The 23257-nt window shown below is 48.2% G+C and overlaps 1 protein-coding gene across 1 annotated transcript in view; it reads right to left on the reverse strand.

Moving 5' to 3' along the window:
• Window positions 1–23257, reverse strand: part of cog2 (component of oligomeric golgi complex 2) — a 156567-nt gene that overhangs the window by 51908 nt on the left and 81402 nt on the right. Inside the window, exon 4 of the mRNA XM_041188372.1 lies at window positions 21983–22063. Coding sequence (XP_041044306.1) covers window positions 21983–22063 — 81 coding nt within the window. The remainder of the gene's footprint in view (window positions 1–21982; window positions 22064–23257) is intronic.

Below are 23257 nucleotides of genomic sequence, written 5' to 3' on the forward strand. Positions count from 1 at the left end.
AGTGTTGATACACATCAAATTTTTCCAGATTTGTTTCTCGATTTCACTATTTTAGATGCAGATGAAACAATAACATTAAGTTGTAATCCTGAATCCTCCATGCCCAAGGCTGCGTTTATACTGTGTGTATTGTATGACTGCTGCTTGACCTGGGTTGAGTCAGTACTTCACATTTTGACCTGAAAGCAGCATACTGGGAATGGAAGTACTGCAAAACTGGAGACCAGCAGCCATTACACGATTAGATTTGATACGGTCTGGGAGAAACAGGAAGTCTTAAAACCAATATATATAGGGTTTAAAGGTCAAACTCCAAGGGAATGAGAGAAGAGCTTAAAACGTAGAATCATAAAACACAAGAGGCCATTCATCCCATTGTGCCAGTGCCAGCTCTTTGAAAGTTATATGATTAGTCCCATTTCCAAGCTCTCTCCTCACAGCCCTACACCATTTTTTTTCTTTTACCAACATATATCTAATTTCCTTTTGAAAGTTGCTATTGAATCTGCCTCCATCAGCTTTTCAGGCAGTGCATTCCGGATCACAACAACTCACTATGGAACCTCTAGCACTATTGCCAGTGACAATCTATATCCTCTGGTTACTGACCCCTCTGCCAATGGAAATAATTTTTGCTTATTTACTCTATCAAAACCCCCTATAACTGTTTGATAAAGGATCACATAAAAAGCTGGTTAACAAAATTGAGGCTTATGGAACAGGAGAGTCAGTATCCAATTGGTTAAAAATTAGGTTAATGATAGAAGCAGCAAGTCATGATAGATGGTTATTTTTGAACTGCAGGGTAGTAGATGGTGCTGTTCCCCAAGGGTCAGTGCTAGGACCACTGCTTTTTTTGCTATGTATAACTGACTTGGATCTTGGAATACGAAAAAAAGTCAAAATTTTCCGATGATAACAAACTTGGAATGACGGCAAACAGGGAAGATGATATGAATCGCCTGCAACAAGACAAAAATAGGCTAGTAGAATGAGTAGACAAGCGGCAGATGGAATTTATTAGCCAAGTGTGAGTGATGCATATTGGCAGAAGGGATAGGGAGAGGCAATGTAGATTCAATGACACAGTTCTAAAGAATGAGCAGGGACAGGTGACCTGGGGATTCATATGGATAGGTCTTTGAAGGTGGCCGGACATATTAAGAATGTGATTAGCAAAGCATGTGGCATCTTGGGCTTCATAGATATAGGCACTGCTACAAAAACAGGCAAGTTATGCTAAATCTTTATAAAGCTTTGGTTAGGCCCCAGCTACAATACCCCACACTTCAGGAAAGATGTCCTTGAGGGTCCTTGAAAGGACGCAGAGGAGATTTACTAGTATAGTTTCAGGATGGGGCTTTTAGTTACAAGATTAGGTTGGAAAGTCTGGGGCTTTTCTCATGGGGAAAAGGAGGTTCAGAGGAGAGTTGATAGAAGTGTACAAGATTATGACAGGCTTAGATAATGGGGACTGGGAAAAAGTCTTCCCATTAGCTGATGGCTGAAGTACTAGGAGACACATATAGAAGATTTTGGGCAAGAGATGCAGGGCGAATGTGAGGAAGAACTTTTTTTAAGCAGTGAGTGTCAATGACCTGCAACTTGCTGCCCATGAGAGGGTGGAAGTGGAAACAATCAATGATTTCAAAAGGAGATTGGATCGGCACTTGAAGGAAATAAACTGGCAGGGCTACAGGGATGGAGTGGGGCTGACTTGATTAATCTGCGTAGAAACGGCATGGATTCAATGGGCCACATGGCCTCCTTCTACACCATAAATGACTCTATGGCTCCAATTTTAAAAATATCTGTATTAAATCTCTTCTTAACCTTCTCTGCTCTAAAGAGAACAACCCTAACTTCTCCAGTCTTAATTTTTAGGTGGATAGGAAATTGGCTGAAAGTGCATACTCATTGCAAGAATGATGTTAGTCGTTGAAAATGTAGAGTGGATTATCCCAGGGATCAATCCTGAAGTCCCTCACTGTTTTCAATCTGCATAAACCTGTTGAATTCATGAACACGATGCAAATTGTGGCAGGGGTACGGGGAAAAGCCAGGGCAATGGCACTAGGTCATAATGCTGATTTGGAGAGCCGGTGCAGACACGATGGGCCGAGTGGCCTCCTTCTGTGCCATTAAGATTCTGTGATTCTGATTCTGTGATTAAATCCCTGCAATTCACTTATATACTTAGTGGTGGGTCCCAATCTGTATCTGGTGACTCAGTAGCTATTTGGCTTATCAAGCCAGTACTGATGTCAGCTCTCTGATATTCAGTTGTAACTCTTTCGAGTACAAACCCGTTTCCATCCGTTCCTATTCAGGTGAAGTTACATTGTTTCATAGTTTGCCATTGTGAGATTTGAACTCTTGATAATCTTTTTAAATGAAACCAATTAAACTAAATCAACAAAATTGGGATAAATCAGGCACAGCCCCTAATTCAGGTCAGCTGTAAAACCAAGGACAAAATTTAAAGGAACCTTACAATCTTTAAATCAAAATGTGATTAAAGGGGTCAACAAAACACCCCAGTCCCCGCGGTGCCCACTGAGCACGGAAGGCCTCGAGCGTGTCAGCAGACACCGCTTGCTCCCTCTCCAGGGACATCCGGCCGCGAACGTAGCCGCGGAAGAGGGACAAACAATCAGGCGGGACTCCCCCATCGATCGCCCGCTGCCTGGACCTGTTAATGGCCAACTTGGCCAGGCCCAGGAGCAGGTTCACGAGGAGGTCCTCCTCCTTCCCGACCCCCTTCCGCACCGGGTGCCCGTAGATCAGGAGCGTGGGGCTGAAGTGCAAACAAAACATCAATAAAAGGTTTTTCAAATAACTAAAAAGGGAGTGCAGCCTACAACACCCTATGTATACATGGTCCACGGATTCCACAAGACCGCAAAAAGGGCACGTGTCCTGAGAGTCCGTGAACCTATGCATCCTCTTATTGTACGGGACTGCTGCATGCAACACCCTCCAACCCAGGTCCCCGATAGAAAGGGGAGGACACATCCGTAGAGGGCCTCCCAACGGGGGCCTCCGCCACTGGACGGCAACAAAGCACGCCACGGCATGTCCGGGCGGCGGACAAGGGCGAGAAAATGGAAAGTGTGCAGCAGCAGTCCATACAAAAAGCCCCTCTTTGCCGTGCCAAAAGGCACGGAGGGCATGTCCCCAAGGCGGCTCATATTGCGGGGCACCAGCACCCGAGGGAGGCTTCGGGGCTTGGGGCCAATGTGGAATTCCGTCCGAACAGGGGAACGCTCAGACGGAAGACCATCACGCACCTGGGCCACCTCAAGACCCAAAATAACATCGGGTCCGAGCACGACCGTTCTCAGGTCTTAGATGGCATCACCTGCGACCTGGACACTCACAGACGCGCGTCGCGCCAACTCCTGCGGGAGCATCCAGCACAGTCCTCCGCCATCCAGCACGTCCCCGATCTTGGTCACCCCTGCGGCCACAGCCCTCCTCTCCGCCAACCACTGAAAAGGACCGAGGGGCGGATTCCTGAGCAGCGGCTCTCTGGCAATAGCCGCTACTCCTGACGGGGGAGAGCTGCGTTGCGAGGCGACCACTTTCCAGACTTTGATCAGGTCCTTGTAAAAGACGGGCAATGTCTGCAAGGAGCCACCGAGGCCCATCTGTTCTATAAACAGGAGCTGCACGTCATAATTCAGGCCGTGCACCTGACGGAAGAAATACGTCGTCAGGGCACACCATCGAGGAGGAGGCTCGACGTAGAGGTATCGCTGCAGGGTCTGAAGGCGGAAAGTCGCCACCTGTGTGCGTAAGCACACTAGCGCCTGACCACCCTCCCTAAGCGGGAGACTCAGAACCTCAGCAGCGACCCAGTGCAATCTTTTGTCCCAGAAGAAGTCGACTAACAATTTCTGGATTCTTGTGACAAAGTCCGGGGGAGGGGTCAAAGTGACCAGTCGATACCACAACATGGCGGCGATCAGCTGGTTTATGACCAGAACTCGACCACGGTAAGATAGCACTCGGAGCAGTCCTGTCCAGCGCCGCAGGCGAGCGGTGACTTTCGTCTCCAGTTCCTGCCAGTTCGCCGGCCAGGATTCCTCAGCAGGGCAGAGATGGACCCCCAGGTAGAGGAGGCTGGTCCTGCTCCAGGTGAAAGGCCTGAGTTCCTCGGGTAGGGGATCCATTTGCCACTGACCGACCAGGAGTCCAGAACATTTCTCCCAGTTGATCCTGGCAGAAGAAGCAGCAGAGTAGACCTCCTGGCACTCGCGCATCCTCCGCAGGTCAGCCAGGTCACTAAACATTAGGAGCACGTCATCGGCGTAAGCCGAAAGGACCACCCCGATGCCCGGCCCGCGCAGAACCAATCCCGACAACCTCCTCCGCAAGAGGCGCAGGAAAGGCTCCACGCAAATAGAATACAACTGGCTAAACAGGGGGCAGCCCTGACGTACCCCTCTCCCAAAGCGAAGGGGCGCCGTCAGGGACCCGTTAACCTTCACTAGACACTCCGCGGCAGTGTACAGAAGTCGGGTCCGGGCGACAAAATGCGTCCCGAACCCGAACGCTCGCAGAGTTCCGAGTAAGTATCCGTGATCCACCCTGTCAAACGCCTTCTCCTGATCGAGAGACAGGAAGGCGCTCGACAGGCCAGCCCTCTGGGAATAGTGGATGATGTCCCGGACCAGATGGATGTTATCATAAATGGTTCGGTCCGGGACGGTGTAGGACTGGTCAGGGTGGATCATGTGGTCCAGCAAGGTGCCGAGCCGAGAAGACATGGCTCGGGCGAAGATTTTGTAGTCCGTGCTGAGGAGGGAGACCGGGCGCCAGTTTTTCAGAAGGCGGAGATCCCCCTTCTTCGGCAGCAGGGCAATCACGGCCCTGCGCCACGAAAGGGGCATCTCCCCGGTAGCAATGCTCTCCCTCAGGACCTCCGCGAAGTCGCTCCCCAAGACGTCCCAGAACGCCCTGAAGAACTCCACGGTCAGCCCGTCTAGTCCCGGGGATTTGCCCCTAGAAAGACCGTCGAGTGCGCCGGTCAGCTCCCCCAGACTTATAGGGGAGTCGAGCTTTCCGGCGCACTCCGGGCCGACCTGCGGCAGGTCCTCCCACAAAACTCTGCAAGCTTCCTCACTGGACGGATCCGGAGAGAACAGGGCAGTGTAATAATCTTGGGCGATGGCCCTGATGCCCTCCGGATCCGAGACAAGGGATCCGTCGTCGGCCAGCAGCGTAAGGAGCTGCTTACGGACCCCGTGCCTTTTTTCCAGTGAGCAGAAGGGGGAGCTGCGGTCCATCTCCTTAAGGAAACAGATCCGCGACCTCACGAACGCTCCCTGAGACCCGACCAGTTGCAGGTCCCGCAGCGCGCCCTTCTTCTCATCGTACACTGACCACAGGGCCGGGTCCACGTCGGGCTGACGGAGACGTGCCTCCAGGTCGCGCACCTCCTTCTCCAACTCCTCGACCCTGGATTTGCGTCTCTTTGTCGACCCCTTCGCGTACTCTTGACAGAAAACTCGGACGTGACTCTTGCCCATGTCCCACCATAGCCTCAAGGAGGGGAAGCCTCCCCGCTTCCTTCTCCAGCCGGCCCAGAAGCGACGGAACGAGTCCAGGAACCACTGGTCTTCCAACAACAGGTTATTAAAATGCCAGTACACGGACCCCGTCCGAACGCAGAACGAAGTGAGCTCCGCCCACACCAGAAGGTGGTCCGTGCACGGAACCTGCTGTATAGAAGCAGCTGGAACGCAGGACACGTACACCTTTGAAACGTAAAGGCGGTCGCGTCTGGATGCTCCGACTCCAGGTGACACAAAGGTGAACACGCTGGAGTCAGGATGGAGATTTCGCCAGACGTCCAGCAAGTCGAAGGACCTGACCAGGTCACGCAACTTACTCACACCTCGCGTGCAGTGCTGGGTACTGTGACGGTCCCAGACCCCGAGGGTGCAATTGAAATCCCCCCCGAGGACGACGCACTCGCCAGCGTCGATGGAGCCAAGATGAGTGGACACTTCTTCAAAGAAGTTTGCTTGCTGCTGCGTGCCCAGGGGAGAGTACACATTCACAAAGTGAAGCACCGCCCCCCCCAGACGCACAGTCAGGTGCAGCAACCGGCCTGGCACTGGCTCCTTGACCCCCAAGATCTCCGGCTGAAAATGCGGGGCCAACACGATAGCCACCCCGCCCGAATTGGAGGCTAGGTGACTCATTTAGACCCCCCCCTCGCCACTCCAGGAGCCACGTGGCTTCGTCTCCCGGAACGGTATAGGTATCTTGCAGGAAGCACAACGCATACTTCCTGTCCCTGAGGACCGAGAAGTTCTGGAACCTGCGCTGTGCGCCCCTGCTGCCGCGGATGTTGAGGCTGGCTATAGTCGTCTTCATTGTCAAAGGTACATCAAAACTTCACCGTAAGTAGTTAAAAAAAGAAGAGGACTTTTTAGTCCTTCCTCTCCTTCAGGAGCCCAGCGAGAAACGTTTGGACCCTCCGCCGTGCGTTCCTATCCAACTCGGGAGACTTGAGAGCCTCGCGAGTGGACCAGAACACCAGCAGAAACGAATGCCACCGGTCCAAGGCCAAATGAACCCTGTCTCGGCGACCGCGGTGCCCCGACAAAAAAGTCCCGGAGTTCCCTTGGGGGGATGAGGGGGGAGTCAGTGGAGGGCACCAGGGGATCCACCGCCTCGCTTGAGAGCGACTCTGCGTAATCCCCAACGCTCACCACCGACACCCCGTCCTCCTCCGGGTCGTCGCCTCCAGCTTCTGACCCCTCCCCCGCATTGAGTACGGGGGCTGATACGGAGTTGCCAGTTGGCTCTATCCGTGCCTCGATCCCACCCCCAGGATCAAGGCCAGAGGGGTCCTCTCTGGTCTCCTCTGAACTTTTTGGGCCAGAGGCAGCGGCAGTTCTGATGCCCGCTCTCCTCCTAGCACCGGGTCGTTTGGGGAGCTCAGGACGAGCTCCTGACCAAGAACCAGGACGCCCGGTGCCAAGGTTTGGGAGGGAGTGTGAAGGCCTTCCTTTTTGCCGCCACCCAATGACCCATTAACATTTTTTATATTAAGAAAGCTGCAGTCCCCTGACGAGCTTGAAGGTACCTCGGGGGTATTAAGTGCACTGGAGTCGGGCACCACCTCAAGGGAGGTGCCCTCAGTGACCCCCGAGGAGCCCTGTTCAGAGGACTGCAGCAGGTTGACGGGGGGAACAGTGTTTGATGTGGGTGTAGGGGTTTTGGGTTCCCCCAGAGGGCAGGGCGAGGTTTTACTGGGTGGAGACGCCACCACCTCTTCATCAGGAGAAGGGACACATCCAACATCTTCAGTTTGGGCGTTGGTCACTTCCTCCTCCGAAGCGTGACGTGCCTTCTGGGTCAGGCTGGGGGCTAGGGAGACCTCCATCTCCGAGGCCCCCTCCTCCTTGTCCAGCCCTCCCGGACACTCCACCCTCTGGGGTTTCGATTTTTGTTTCCCCGGCTCGGGGTCCCGCGTCTTTTCCCCGCCAGCCCCGGGAGCACGCGCAGGGACGACGCCGAGCCCAGCACTCGGCACCTTAGCGCCCATGGACCCGGGAGCACACACGGACACGACGCCAGGGCTGGATGATGTTTTTTCCGAGCCGGTTTTTCCAGGTGTTTGGGGGGGTTGAGGGGTTTCAGGGGCCGCCTCCAGGTTGCAGGTCTTCCTCCGCGCCTTCTTACGGCGCGGGGGCTCTCCCCCCGCCTCACCGGCAGCCGAGATGGCAGTGGCTGCCGGCGTCGCTTCCCCTTGCGGGGAGGGAGATGGAGTGGTGGCGGGGGTAGGAGGGGCGGTGCCAGCCGCGGCAGCTTGGGTGGGGCTCGTGGCCTTGGAGGCGGGGCAGTTCTTCCTCACGTGGCCCGCCTCATTACAAGCATGGCACCGCACGCCCTCCGCGGTCCAGAAGACCCGATAGGTGGTCCCCTCAAAATTGACTGCAAAGGCCCCCTCCAGGCACTCCTCCCGGGCCAAGCGGACGAAAACTTGGCGCCGGAAGGAGTACACCTGGCGGAGGGCCGAGTCTTTGAGGCCAAGCGGGACTGGCGCAACCCCTGACCTGACCTCCCCCAGTTTATTAAGGTGGGGGAGGAGGAGCTCACTGGGTAAGAAGGGCAGGACATTTGAAATAATAATTCTCTGGGCGGTGGCCTCAAGGGGGTCCACCGCCAGAAAAATCCCGCCCACAGTGAGCCCCTTCTGCAGGGCGAGTTGCACCGCCCGCTCGGACCTCAAGAAAAAGATGGCCCTCCCATACATCTTTGAGGCCGCGACAATGGCTGAGGGGCCGACGACCCCAGCCATAGCCTTTACGCAGGCCTCAATAGTCATCTCAGGGTGAGCGTCGCATTTTACCCCGAGGGCCCTGGTGAGGAGGCGGAAAGGCGACAGGGCAGCGGGAGCAGCAGGAGCCGCAGAAGCAACCACCCCCGCATAGGTCTTTTTTGTAGGCCCTGCCACCGGTGACAAAGCCACCTCCACATTAGCCCTCGAGGGCCCGGCCACAGGCGATGGTGAATTGGCCTTAGGGCCAGAGCCACGCCCCCCCGGGAAGGATTGGCCATTTTGTAATTTTTTTTTTTTAAATATGTATGTATTTTTTTTAATTATATATTTCCTCCCTAGGGAGGGGAAGGGGGGAGAAAGGTTAGAATAACCTCCCCTCTTTTACTCAGGAGAGGAGAGGAGGGAGAGGAGTAAAGGACAGGGAGGCACAGGAGGGAAAGAGGAAAAAGTCCAGGTGGGTGTCTCCGATGTTAAATGGATGGTGGGTGGGGGCCTGATGATCTTCAGGCAGGGGGAGGTGATGTCTTCACCAGCTATTGCTGGTCTTACCGGGAAAGGGCTGGGTGCGGGAGGGGTGGCAGAAAGATGGTTTCACCACACATACACCCCCCCTCTCTTCCTTCCCCAACCCCTCTGGCAGTCTTCTTGCCTTCCCCTACAAAACACACTCCTTAATTGCCTCCACCTTAACAAAAATACACAGTTCTAGACACCCACCTAGGATGTTGTTTTTTTTTGCTCACAGTCCTGGCCTCCTGGCCTTCCTGTCCTGCAGCAGCAACAGAAGCTGTTCTTCTTCTCTCCCTCTCTCTCCTTTTGCTCCACAGGGGCAGGGGCAGCAGCAGCACACAGCAGAAGCAACCCCAAAAGCAGCAGCAGAAACAGTTGAAACACTGAGGAGCAGCAACACCACACACATTCTCTCTTCAGTACCAGGGAACAAACTGAATCCACAGTTGCCTCAACGAGATCGTACGTAACTCTTTCGAGTACAAACACGTTTCCATCTGTTTCAGATGAAGTTACATTGTTTTCTTCATAATCTTTTAAATGAAAACCAAATCAACAAAATTGGGATAAATCAGGCACAGCCCCTAATTCAGGTCAGCTGTAAAACCAAGGACAAAGTTTAAAGGAACCTTACAAACTTTAAATCAAAATGTGATTAAAGGGGTCAACAAAATACCCCAGTCCCCGCGGTGCCCACCGAGCATGGAAGGCCTCGAGAGTGTCAGCAGACACCGCGTGCTCCCTCTCCAAGGACATCCAGCAGCGAACGCAGCCGCGGAAGAGGGACAAACAATCAGGCGGGACTCCCCCGTCGATCGCCTGCTGCCTGGACCTGTTAATGGCCAACTTGGCCAGGCCCAGGAGCAGGTTCACGAGGAGGTCCTCCTCCTTCCCGACCCCCTTCCGCACCGGGTGCCCGTAGATCAGGAGCATGGGGCTGAAGTGCAAACAAAACATCAATAAAAGGTTTTTCAAATAACTAAGAAGTGAGTGCAGCCTACAACACCCTACGTATACATGGTCCACGAACTCCGCAAGACCGCAAAAAGGGCACGTGTCCTGAGAGTCCGTGAACCTATGCATCCTCTTATTATAGGGGACTGCTGCATGCAACACCCTCCAACCCAGGTCCCCGATAGAAAGGGGGAGGACACCTCCGTAGAGGGCCTCCCAACGGGGGCCTCCGCCGCCGGACGGCAACAAGGCACACCTGGGCGTGTCCGGGCGACGGACAAGGGCAAGAAAATGGAAGGTGTGCAGCAGCAGTCCATACAAAAAGCCCCTCTTTGCCGTGCCAAAAGGCACGGAGGGCATGTCCCCGAGGCGGCTCATATTGCGGGGCACCAGCACCCGAGGGAGGGTTCGGGGTTTGGGGCCAATGTGGAATTCTGTCCGAACAGGGGAACGTTCAGACGGAAGACCACCGCGCACCTGGGCCACCTCAAGACCCAAAATAATGTCGGGTCCGAGCACGACCGTTCTCAGGTCTTGGATGGCATCGGCTGCGACCTGGACACTCACAGACGCGCGTCGCGCCAACTTAAGATGTAACTCTTTCGAGTACAAACACGTTTCCATCTGTTTTTCAGATGAAGTTACATTGTTTCATAGTTTGCCATTGTGAAATTTGAACTCTTGATAATCTTTTAAATGCGATTTTCGTGGTTTAGCATCTCTTTCTTTTGTAACTCTTTCGAGTACAAACCCGTTTCCATCTGTTTCAGATGAAGTTACATTGTTTCATAGTTTGCCATTGTGAGATTTGAACTCTCGATCTTGGGATTACAAACCCAGTACCATAACCACTTGGCTATTGAGGCTCATTAACAATCATCTTGAATGCCTTGATTGAACCTGCCTCCACCACACTTCCAGGCAGTGCATTCCAGACCTGAACCATCTGTTGTGTGAAAAAGTTTTTTCTCACATCACATTTGCTTCTTTTGCAAATCACTTTAAATCTATGCCCCCTCGTTCTTGATCCTTTTATAAGCAGGAACAGCTTCTCCCTATCTACCAACTTTAACTTTAACACCTATGTGTTCTTTTGTACTATTGTTGTTGACATCTTTTGTCGATCTGCTTCTATCACTGCTTGTTTGTCCCTACAACCACAGCGCCCCCCCACCCTCCCCCCCCCCACCCCCCCCCCCACCTCTCTGTCTCTCTATCTCTCCGCCCCCCACACACACACCTTGAACCAGCTTATATTTCAACTCTTTCTTGGACTCGAACTCAAGTTCTGTCGAAGGGTCATGAGGACTCGAAACGTCAACTCTTTTCTTCTCCGCCGATGCTGCCAGACCTGCTGAGTTTTTCCAGGTAATTCTGTTTTTGTTTTGTTCTCCCTATCTACTCTGTCCAGCCCCCTCATGATTTTAAACATCTCTATCAAATCTCCTCTTAGCCTTCTTCTCTCCAGGGAGAACAGTCCCAACCTCTCCAATCTATCTTCGTAACTGCAGTTTCTCATCCCTGGAACTATTCTTGTAAAACTCTTCTGCACACTCTCCAATGTGTTCACATCCTCCCTATAATGTGGTGTCCAGAACTGTATACAATACTCCAGCTGAGGTTTAACGAGTGTCTTATATAAATTCAACCTAAGCAGGAACCAAGAATCAATACTCATCTTGTTATCATGCTATCAGCAATGTTTATTTTCAACTGCCTACAAAATTTTTAAGAGTAAGGTGACTCAGGTGCAAGAAAGAGAGCAGTCTGCTAGTCTCTGCATTAATGAGCAGAAGGCAAAATCAGATTGTTGTAACCTTGAAATTCAGAATGTGGATCTGGAGAATGGGTGTCACTGTAGCAAACTGAAACATGTCAAGGAGAATAAACTCAAACTCAGCATCATACAATGGGATTGAGATTTAAACAGCTAATTCAAAAAATGATTGCCACATGGTGTCTCTACTCACAGAGCCTTTGTCACAGGACTGTCATGCCCCTACTCACAGTGACGTATCGCAGGACCATCATTTCGCACCCACAGGGTGATCATATCGAACATATGGTTTAGTAGCACAAGTAGGCCATTCAGTCCCTCGAGCTTGCACTGCCATGCAATCAGGTCCTGGATGATCTGATTGTAACCTTCCGCCTATCCCCAATAACATTTCACCCCCTCCTTGTTTATCAACAATCTACCTCTGCCTTAAAAAATATTCAAATATTCTGCCTCCACCGCCTTTTGAGGAAGGGTGTTCCAAAGACTCATGACACTCTGAAAGAAAAAAATTCTCCTCACCTCTGTCCTAAATGGGTGACCCCTTAATTTTAATCAGTGCCCACTAGTTCTAGATTCTCCCACAAGAGGAAACATCCTCTCCACATCCACCCTGTCAAGAACCACCCCCACCCCCCCGCCACCCCCCTGCCCCCCCCCAAAACCACCACCACCACCCCGGATCTTAAAGGTTTCGATCAAGTCACCTTTCAGTCTTCTAAACTCCAGTGGATACAAGCATGGCCTGTCCAACCATTCCTCATAAGACAACCTGCCCATTTCTGGTATTAGTATGGTAAACCTTCCCTGAGTGCTTCCAATGTATTTACATCCTTCCTTAAATAAGGAGGCCAAACTGTACACAGTACTCCAGATGTGGTTCTCACCAGTGTCCTGTACAACTGAAGCATAACCTCCCTACTTTTATATTCAATTCCCCTCAAATAACCGGTAACATTCTATTAGCTTTTCTAATTACTTGTTGTACAAGCATACGAACCTTGTGTTTCATGCACTAGGACACCCCGATCCCTCTGAATCTCAGAGCTCTGCAACCTCTCACCATTTAGTTAATATGCTTCATTTTTAATCTTCCTACCAAAATGGACAATTTCACATTTTCCCACATTATGCTACATTTTCCAGATCTTTGCCCACTCACTTATCCTATCTATATCCCTTTGTAGAATCCTTATCTCCTCTTCACAACTTATTTTCCAACCTATCTTTGTGTCATTAACAAATTTAGCAACCATACCTTTGGTCCCTTCATCCAAATCATTGATATAAATTGCAAAAAGTTGAGGCCCCAGCACTGATCCCTTTGATGCACCACTCATGACATCCTGCCAACCAGAAATAAAAACATTTATGCCTACTCTCTGTTTCCTGTTTAGCTAGCCAATCTTCCACCCATGCCAATATGTTACCACCTACAACATGAGTTTTTATTTTCTGCAATAACCTTTGATCATCAAACCTTATAAAATGCCTTCTGGAAATCTAAGTACAGTACATCCACTGGTTCTTCCTTATCAACAGCACGTGTGACTACTTCAAAGAACTCCAATAAATTGCTTAAATATGATATCCCACTCACAGTGATACTGTCACAGGGTGATTTTTAAAAATCCATTCATAGGATGTGGGCAATGCTGGCTAAGCCAGCATTTATTGTCCATCCCTACTTGCCCTTGAAGTTGGTGATGAGTTGCCTTCTTGTGGATGGTACACACTGCTGCCACTGTGAGTTGGTGGTGGAAGGAGAGAATGTTTGTGGATAGGGTGCCAATCAAGTGGGCTGCTTTGTCCTCGATGGTGTCAAGCTTCTTCAGTGTTGTTGGAGCGAGTGTTGTTGGAGCTGCTCTCCAACAGCTGCACTCGGAGTGGATGATCCATCTAGACCTCCTCCAAGGATTCCCAGCATCACAGATGCCAGTCTTCAGCCAATTCCATTCACTCTACATGATATCAGGAAACATCTGTAGGCACTTCTGGCTGAAGATTGATTCAAAAGCTTTAACCGTATCTTTTGCACTGTTGTGTTAGACTCCCCATCATTAAGGATGGCAATATTTGTAGAGCCTCCTTCTCCAGTGAGTTGTTTAATTGTCCTCCACCATTCATGACTGGATGTGGTAGGATTGCAGAGCTTAGATCTGATCTAAGATAAAAGCAAAATACTGCGGATGCTGGAAATTTTAGATCTGATCTGTTGGTTGTAGAATCACTTAGCTCTGTCTCACTTGCTGCTTATGCTGTTTGGCATGCAAGTAGTCCTGTGCCGTAGCTCTACCAGGTTGACACCTCAGTTTTAGGTATGCCTGCTGCTGGTTCTGGCTTGCCCTCCTGCACTCTTCATTGAACCAGTGCTGATCCCCTGGCTTGGTGGCAATGGTAGAGTGGGGGAGATGCCAGGCCATGAGGTTACAGATTGTGTTCAAGTACAACTCTGCTGTTGATGATAAAAACAAAAATAAAAACAAAAAACTGCGGATGCTGGAAATCCAAAACAAAAACAGAATTTTGGTCTCCTCTACATTGGAGAGACCAAACATAAACTGGGCGAACGCTTGGCAGAACACCTGCGGTCTGTCCGCAAGAATGACCCAAACCTCCCTGTCGCTTGCCATTTCAACACTCCACCCTGCTCTCTTGCCCATATGTCTGTCCTTGGCTTGCTGCATTGTTCCAGTGAAGCCCAACGCAAACTGGAGGAACAACACCTCATCTTCCGACTAGGCACTTTACAGCCTTCCGGACTGAATATTGAATTCAACAACTTTAGGTCTTGACCTCCCTCCTCCATCCCCACCCCCTTTCAGTTTCTTCCCCCTTCCTTTTGTTTTTTTTCCAATAAAGTATATAGATTTTTCTTTTTCCCTCCTATTTCCATTATTTTCAAATATTTTTAAATCTTTTATGCTCCCCCCACCCCCACTAGAGCTATACCTTGAGTGCCCTACCATCCATTCTTAATTAGCACATTCGTTTAGATAATATCACCAACTTCAACAACTATGTGTTCTTTTGTTCTGTTGTCTGTGACATCTTTTGATGATCTGCTTCTATCACTGCTTGTTTGTCCCTACAACCACACCCCCGCACCCCCCCCCCCAACCTTAAACCAGCTTATATTTCACCCCTTCCTTGGATTCACCTAGTTCTGTCAAAGGGTCATGAGGACTCGAAACGTCAACTCTTTTCTTCTCCGCCGATGCTGCCAGACCTGCTGAGTTTTTCCAGGTAATTCTGTTTTTGTTATGCTGTTGATGGCCCACAATGCCTCATAGTTGCCCAGCCTTGAGTTGCTACATCTGTTCAAAATCTATCCCATTTAGCACAGTGGTGGTGCCACACAACATGATTGAGGCTAAACCCAATGTGAAGACGGGGCTTTGTCTCCACAAGGGCTATGCAGTGGTCACTCCTACCGACACTGTCATGGACAGATGCATCTGTGGCAGGCAGGTTGGTGAGGATGAGGTCAAGTATGTTTTTCCCTCTTGTAGGTGTCCTCACCACCTGCTGCAGACCCAGTCTAGCAACTATGTCCTTTAGAAATTGGCCAGCAGCGGTGCTACCGAGCCATTCTTGGTGATGGACGTTGAAGTCCCCCACCCAGAGTATCAGAGTGCATTCTGCACTCTTGCCATCCTCAGTGCTTCCTCCAAGTGGTGTCCAACATGGAGGAGTACTGATTCATCAGCTGGGAGCAGAGGGTGTGGGGGGCACTCCATGGTAATCTGCAGGAGACTTCCTTGCCCATGTTTTACCTGATGCCATGAGGCTTCATGAGGTCAGGAGTCAATGTTGAGGACTCCCAGAGCAACTCCCTCCGGACCATATACTACAGTGCCAGCACCTCTGCTGTGTCTGTCCTACTGGAGGGACAGGACAATTCCAGGAATGGTGATGGGGGTGTCTGGGACATTGTCTGGAAGGTATGTTTCTACGAGTATGACTATGTCAGGCCGTTGTTTGACTAGTCTGTGAGACAGCACTCCCAATTTTGGCACTAGCCCCAAGATGTTAGTAAGGAGGACTTTGCAGGGTCGACAGCGCTGAGTTTGCTGTTGTTGTTTCTGGTGCCTAGGTCAATGCGAGGTGGTCTGTCTGGTTCCATTCCTTTTAGGCTTTTTAGTGATTGATACAACTGATTTGCTTGCTTTCAGAGGGCAATTAAGAGTCAACCACATTGCTGTGGGTAAGGAGTTGCAAGTGGGCCAGAACAAGTAAGGATGGCATATTTCCTTAAAGGACATTAGTGAACCAGATGGGTTTTTACAATGGTTTCATGGTCATCATTAGACTTTTAATGCCAGATTTTTGTTGAATTCAAATTTCACCAACTGCTGTGGTGGGATTTAAACTCGGGTCCCCAGAGTTACCCTGGGTCTCTGGATTACTAGTCCAGCGACCATATCACTACGCCACCACCTCTCTCGATTGTATGCGATTGAAATGCAATCATGTACCAAAGGTCCTATCTGCCTTGCCATAGTCATGCCATGAGGCACAGGCTAGGGGCAGCCATGTTACATTCAGTTCCAATAAAGACACTGTACTAGAAGCACTGTACTCTTTGAGCTCGTAACATGGTGTTGGAAGTGGAGCTGAGATTGAGCTTTGAAGAGCCAGAGAAAAGACACAACCATGGAAAGAGGAACACAGAAAAGATCAGAGCTGCAGAAAGCTACTAAAAGAGCCATTGAAAGCCACTGCAAAGGAAAGCAACCACACTGGGTGAGGCAAAATGGCTGTTAATTTTCCTCTCTCAGATCCTGTAAAATGAAAGGTGATATGCAGCAAAACAGGTATTTTTCCTACTTGCAATGGCAAAACTACAAGGTCGCAACAGATTTAATTGACAAGCTGGAGTTAATGTGAATAGCAACACTTTGAACACTGTTGGGGAGAGACTGCTTTAAATTGTATTCCACCCTAAATCTCTCTGAACAGAAAAAACAGACATAAGCAAAAGCCACTCATCTCAGCCGGAGTAAGTCTAAAGCTTGGACTGGTAACTCTAAATGTGCCAAAAGAGTCTTACAATGTGTCGCAACACACTGAACCACTGATCGCTGAACCGATCCTAGAGGAGTTCAAACTTGTGTTTACAGGGTTTGGATGTCTTCCTGGTGAATATCATCACGAAGTAGATGAAAGTGTAAGACCAATTCAGCATCTGCTGAGAACAGTTCCAGCTGCTCTCAAGTCAAGCCTAAAAAACAAGATAGAAGGGCTGGAAAAGAAGGAAGTAATTGAGTCAGAACGAACTCCTACAGACTGGATTAGCAGCATGGTAGCAGTGAAACAAACTGGAAAGCTAAGTGTGTGCTTAGACCCAAAGGATCTAAATAAAGCACTGAAGAGATCACACTATGCCATGCCAACCATTGAAGGAATTTTGTCACAACTTGCCAAGGCAAAGATCTTTACTACCTTAGGTGTGAAGGATAATTACTAGCAGGTGAAGCTGGATGAAAGCAGCAGTTTTCTCACTACAGACTGGATGCCATTCAGGAAATAAAGATGGGTGCGCATGCTGTTTGGCATTTCCACGACTCCAGATGAGTATCAACACTGACAGCATGAGATAGTCAGCGTTCTTTCCGAAGTGGAATCCACAGTGGATGTGAAGAGACAATGGGAGAAACCATTGCTGGTCACAATCAGAATCAAGTGTGACTGCTAGAGAGACCTCGTAAGAGGAATCTGATGTTGATCAAAAAGAAATCGTAATTGAAGATGCCTGAAGTCAAATACATAGGTCATGTACTGACAGCAAAAGGTCTTCACCCAGATCCTGATAAGATGAGAACTGTAGCAGCATTGCAGCGACCGACAGACATAAAAACAGTGCAATGATTTGTTGGATTCATGAACTATTTAGCAAAATTTTTGCCTAATTTGTGAACCATTACGCCAGCTCAGTCCCAAGGATGTGCAGTGATGTTGGGGCACAAACAAGAAGCAACATTTACTAAAGTCAAACAACTAGTGATGACAACACCAGTGCTGAAGCACCATGATGTAAATGATGAAGTCACCTTGCAGTGTGGTGACAGCGAGCCAGGTCTTGGAGCAACCCTAATACAGCAAGGACAACAGGTTGCATTTGCATCCAAGGCGTAAACTAAAACTGAATGATGCTACACTCAGATCGAGAAGAAGTGCATGGCTATCTTCTTTGTTTGTGACCGTTTTCACCAATACCTGCTTGGGAGAGACCAAATGACAGTGGAATCCGACCACGAGCCACTTCAAAGCACTTTTCTCAAACCGCTACTATCTGCTCTCAAGTGTCTACAAAGAATGTTACTTTGCTTACAGAGACACCATCTGGACATGACATACAAGCAAGGGACACAGATGTACATTGCAGACATGCTGCCGAGAGCAGCACTGCCTATGAAGAAAATTGAGGATGCTGAAACAGAACGTGAAATCTTCCAGACTCAACGTGAAGCAGCAGCTCGTCATGTTCTAGAAGTCATTAACCCTGCAGAGGCATTGAATCTGGCAGACAAGCACCTTGCTCAAATCAAGCAAACTACCCAACAAGGTGGAGCTCTCCAAGTGCTGCAACAGGTAGTGATGAAAGGATGGCCTAAGAGTATCAAGAACACACCTGTGGTCATAAGAGCATATCGGGTATACAGAAATGAAATAACAGCCCAAGATGGCATCTTGCACAAAGGAAATAGAGTCATTATCCCTAAGGAGATGAGAGGAGAGATGCTGAAGCACATCCATACACGAAAAGTGCTCTGCTGGCTAAACGTAAACAATGAAATTTAAGACCACATCAATGGTCAGTGTGGTGCTTATAACAAGTACCAAGCTAAGCAAGCTAGAGAGCCGCTGATGACACATGACATCCCAGACAGACTTTGGGTGAAGCTGGGAGTAGGCTTCTTCACTCTAGCAGGAACTGATAATCTTATCACCGTAGACTACTATTCTGACTACTGGGAGTTAGGCCAGCTGACTTCAATGACTTCCAGTGAGATTGTAGAAAGTTCCCTCTCCGGAGCACACTACAGTTATTATGGCATTCCAGACATTGTGATGAGCGACAATGGCCCTCAGTTCACAAGTGAAGAATTCAGCCACTTCACAAAGGATTGGGAAATTCAACACTATACATCATCTCTGCACTATCTCCTGTTGAATGGAAAGGTTGAGGTGGCAGTGAAAATCACGAAAGGAATCATCAGGAAATCTAGCAAATCTGACACAGATATATACAAGGTAATCCTTGAGCGAAGAAACGCACCAACTGAAGCCATGGAAAATAGTCCAGTCCAAAGTCTAATGTCACGCGCACCCAAACTGTAGCTAAATAGCTACTGAAGCCAGAAATAATAACAGACATGAGTGAAAAAATCAAGGTGAAATGGCAGAAAGTCAAATTTCATTTTGACAAAATTGCCAAACCATTGCCAGAGTTGAGTATTGGACAGCCAGTCAGGATACAAACTGTCAACGCTCTCAACAGGAATCAGCCTACGTGGAAACTTGAGACATATGTAGAGCAGTTGTCACCTGGACATTTCACAGTGGACGTGAATGACCAAATATACTGGTGCAACAGCAAGCATATAAGACAACTAGAGAAGCTGCCTTCACTGCAGGTAGCTGATTCAGGAGATGTGACCTCACCAGCTGCACAGAGTACAGAATGATCATCACTCCCAGAGGTCCACCAGTCCCAACAACTGAACTGGAACAACAACAACTACCAAGATAACAACAAGTGCTACACGAACACTCCCGGAGAGGGAACATCACCCAGACGAGCAGCCAATGACAACATGCATGCGTACCATTAAGATACCTGCACAATTTAACGACTATGTATTCAATGCATGTGCAGAGGCTGATGAGATTAATGACCAGTTTATTAATGCATGAGAACAGCAGGTGTATATTGGGTAACTTGGATAATTCAGTTACACATGATAGTGCATGCAAATGTGTCTTTTATTCATTACGAAAAGGGGATGTTTGGGATCGAAATGTAATCATGTATTGAAGGTCCTACCTGGCTTGCCATAGTCATGTCACCTCTGCCATGAGGCACAGGCTGCGGGCAGCCATGTTACATTCAGTTCTAATAAAGACATTGTATTCGAAGCACTGTACTCTTTGAGCTCATAACAGTGATTATATCCCATTCACAGTGACACTGTCACAGGGCCTTCATATCCCACTCAGAGGGAGACTGTCGCAGGGTTAAAGGGTCAGAATGTCCCCCCTCACAGGGCCATCTTGTTCCCATGAAATCAATAGTCCAATTTATTTAACATTAAACAGATAAATGAACTCTGAATAACTGTATAGAGTACTTATAGACTTTACAAAATTATAAAGACACTTTCCCTGCCCAACCTTCCATATAAAACTAATCCTCGAAATACAGTTTCTCTCCTTCTTACATGGCTACTACTCCAGGAGATCACCAATCTGTCACTGCTTCCCCCAGACTGACAGACATCTGTTTACAAAACTGCCGAGGAAATACTCCAAATCTCTTCAGGGATCTCTCGGAACAGATGAAATCAAACACTGTGTTCCCCTTAGGTGCATTAGATAGAACAGCATTCACAGGATTCAGAATGGCAGTTACTCACACACACAATTGCCAAAGAAACACACCAAGTCCTGCAGGATTCCTGTATTTTGAGAGTGCCTTGGTCTATCAATCTATTCCAAATGCTTTGAATAATCCCATCCAAAGGCAATGACAACACCCAAACCACACACAGTGGACAATCTCGGGATGTGTATTCTCTACAACCAGTCAATCCCTGCAGCAATCAATTTAAATCTGTTTGTACAGTGACCAGCAAGAGGGAATCCAATAAATAAGCCAAGACAGACAAAAAATGCTTTCCAACTGCTGGACATAAAGCATTGTAACTTAAAGTCACGATAACTTCTGTCACACAAGTATCTCTTGATTAAGTCCAACTCCAAGGACAAGGGGCCAGATTTACGTGGAGTCGCTGTGACTTCGTGAACCTTTAGAAAGGGCAGATGGGACCTGGATCCATACGTCCCGCCCCCATTTCCAGCAGACACCATATTCACTGGTGGAAAATTTCAAAACCTGGCCTTTTTTATTCTTTCTTGGGGTGTGGGCATCACTGGCTAGGCCAGCATTTATTGCCCATCCCAAATTGCTCATAAGAAGATTGTGGTGAGCTGCCTTCTTGTTCTGCTGCACTCCATGTTGTGTAGGTACACCCACAGTGCTATTAGGGAGGGAGTTCCAGGATTCTGATCCAGCGACAATGAAGGAACGGTGATATATTTCCAAGACAGGATAGTGAGTGGCTTGGAGGGGAACTTGTGATGTTCCCATGTGTCTGCTGCCCTTGTCCTTCTAGATGGTAAAGATCATGGGTTTGGAAGGTGCTGTCTAAGGAGGCTTGATGAGTTCTTGCAATGCATCTTGTAGATGATGCTACCAACTTGGGAGCGAAATCCGATCCTAGAGCAGAAAAGTCCAGCTGACACTCAGCAGTACTGAAGGCAGTGCTGCATTGTTTGAGGTACATCTTTCAGATGTGATGCTAAACCAAGGCCCTGTCTGCCCTCTAAGTGGATGTAAAAGATCTCATGGCTGTATTTTTAAGAACAGCTGGGGAGTTCACTTCAGTGTCCTGGCCAATATTTATCCCTTAACCAACATCACTAAAACAGATTATCTGACCATTACCCATTGTTTTTTGTGGGGATCTTGTCATGTGCAAATTCCCCTCATGGGAAATCTAGAACTAAGGGGCACAGTTTAAAAATAAGGGATCTCCCATTTAAGATGGCGATGAGGAGGAATTTCAACTCTCGGAGGGCTGTTAATCTTTGGAATTCTCTACCCCAGAGAGCAGTGGAGGCTGGGTCTTTGAATATATTCAACGCTGAGTTTGGCAGATTTTTGATCTACAAGGGAGTCAAGGGTTATGGGGGACAGGCAGGAAAGTTGAGTAATGATCAAAATCAGATCAGCCATGATTTTACTGAATGGCAGCATAGGCTCGAGAGGCCTGTTCCTATTTCTTATGATCTTATCTGCTGCATTTCCTACACCACACAGTGACTACACTTCAACAACAACTTGTGTTTATATAGCGCCTTTAACTTCATTGGCTGTAAAATATTTTGGGATATTCTGAAGTCACAAAAGGTACTATAGAACTGCATATTTTGCTTGATTATACCAGCTTGTAGTGTTTAAACCAGCAAGCCTAACTAAAAAGTACAGTTTTTAAAAGTGGGTGAACTGCATGTGAATGAAAGCGCAACTATATTTTATTTCTAAATTGGTTTATATTAGTTTCATTCTGCGCTGTGTTGACAACCAAAGCCAGAGCATCCTGTCAAGTCCATTCAGCTACAAGCTCCTAAGCTGGTATTAAACAGTATCTTACCTTTTTCTTTCTGATGTCATCTTCTTTAACTAGGCGGTCATCAATGGCTTGAATCCCTTCACTCACCACCAGTTTGAGGCTCTATAGGACAGAAGAGAGAGAAAACTTGTTCACTGTCCTCCAAAAATGAACGAATGTTACTTAAAAGCAAAGGGGCAAAAGGCGAAGAGGGTCAGAAATACTGTCTAATCTATCAATAAAAATAAAAGACCAGTGCCAAAACTGTGCAGATTGCTTCACAGTTTTGGAAAGATCTCGCAGTTACACAGAGCAGCAATGATAAGGTAAAATAAGCTAATATTCATTGATATTAATTGAATATCTGATTGATCATGTGAACGATACTAAAAAGTTCAATTATGTAAGTATCAATGAAAGAGCAGTGGAAAACAGCTATCAATTTGCTCATTCCCCCTCCCTTCCAAAGTTCCCCAGGAGAAAGGATCAAACAAACGACATTGTAAATTTGGCATTAGCCACTGCTTTGATTTTTCAGCAGGTTGCATAAGCAACATCTATAGAACAGGTCTCAAAATAATTCCAACAATTCAATAACTTACATTTATTATAGCAGCTTTACTGTAGAAAATGTCTCAATTCAGAATAAAATGTCATTTCTTACAGCTGCCTATATTAGAAAACATTTTCCTCTAGGTCTGCTCCTGTTCAGTAATCTGGGCTCACTATCTGGAGCTTGCTTGAGTTGTTGAGCTGGCCTTGGTTACCCAGTTGTTTTACAGCTCATGTCAATCACAAGCCACTCCCTTTCAATTTTGCCACCATTACTTTTGCCAAAGTTCAGGACAATTGTATCCCTGTGTTCTCTTCAATGGTTTAACCCATCCCAGATTCCTGCTCTTCCCTTATGGAAACCAGCTGACCCAAGTGTTTTTCAATTGTTTGCTTCCTGGTACGGCAAGAGTTGAAACAAAGCAAAAGAGACTAAGAAGTGAAACAGTCAGGGAAAGTGAGAATTGAAGGAGAGAAAGACATATAACAGGAGAGAGGAAAGAAAAAAAACACTGACAAAGCATTTGAGAGATACACAAACAAGAAACACTGAACATGTGTACCTTTTCCAAAGCCAGCCCTTACCTGTTCAAGTCCATTGTATTTAGCTACTGTTTGCTGGACTGCCCAGCCAAACCAGTCCAAAGTCCTATCCAGTCTAGCCTAAACTATGCAAAGCTATCTCCCGCTATCATTTCTCTCCTGCACCCTGGATGCTGGGTTGTGTTCCGTTCCTCACTACAAGATATTCACAATCTTACAGCT

The sequence above is a fragment of the Carcharodon carcharias genome, chromosome 5, assembly GCF_017639515.1.
Source record: "Carcharodon carcharias isolate sCarCar2 chromosome 5, sCarCar2.pri, whole genome shotgun sequence".
Lineage (NCBI taxonomy): Eukaryota > Metazoa > Chordata > Chondrichthyes > Lamniformes > Lamnidae > Carcharodon > Carcharodon carcharias.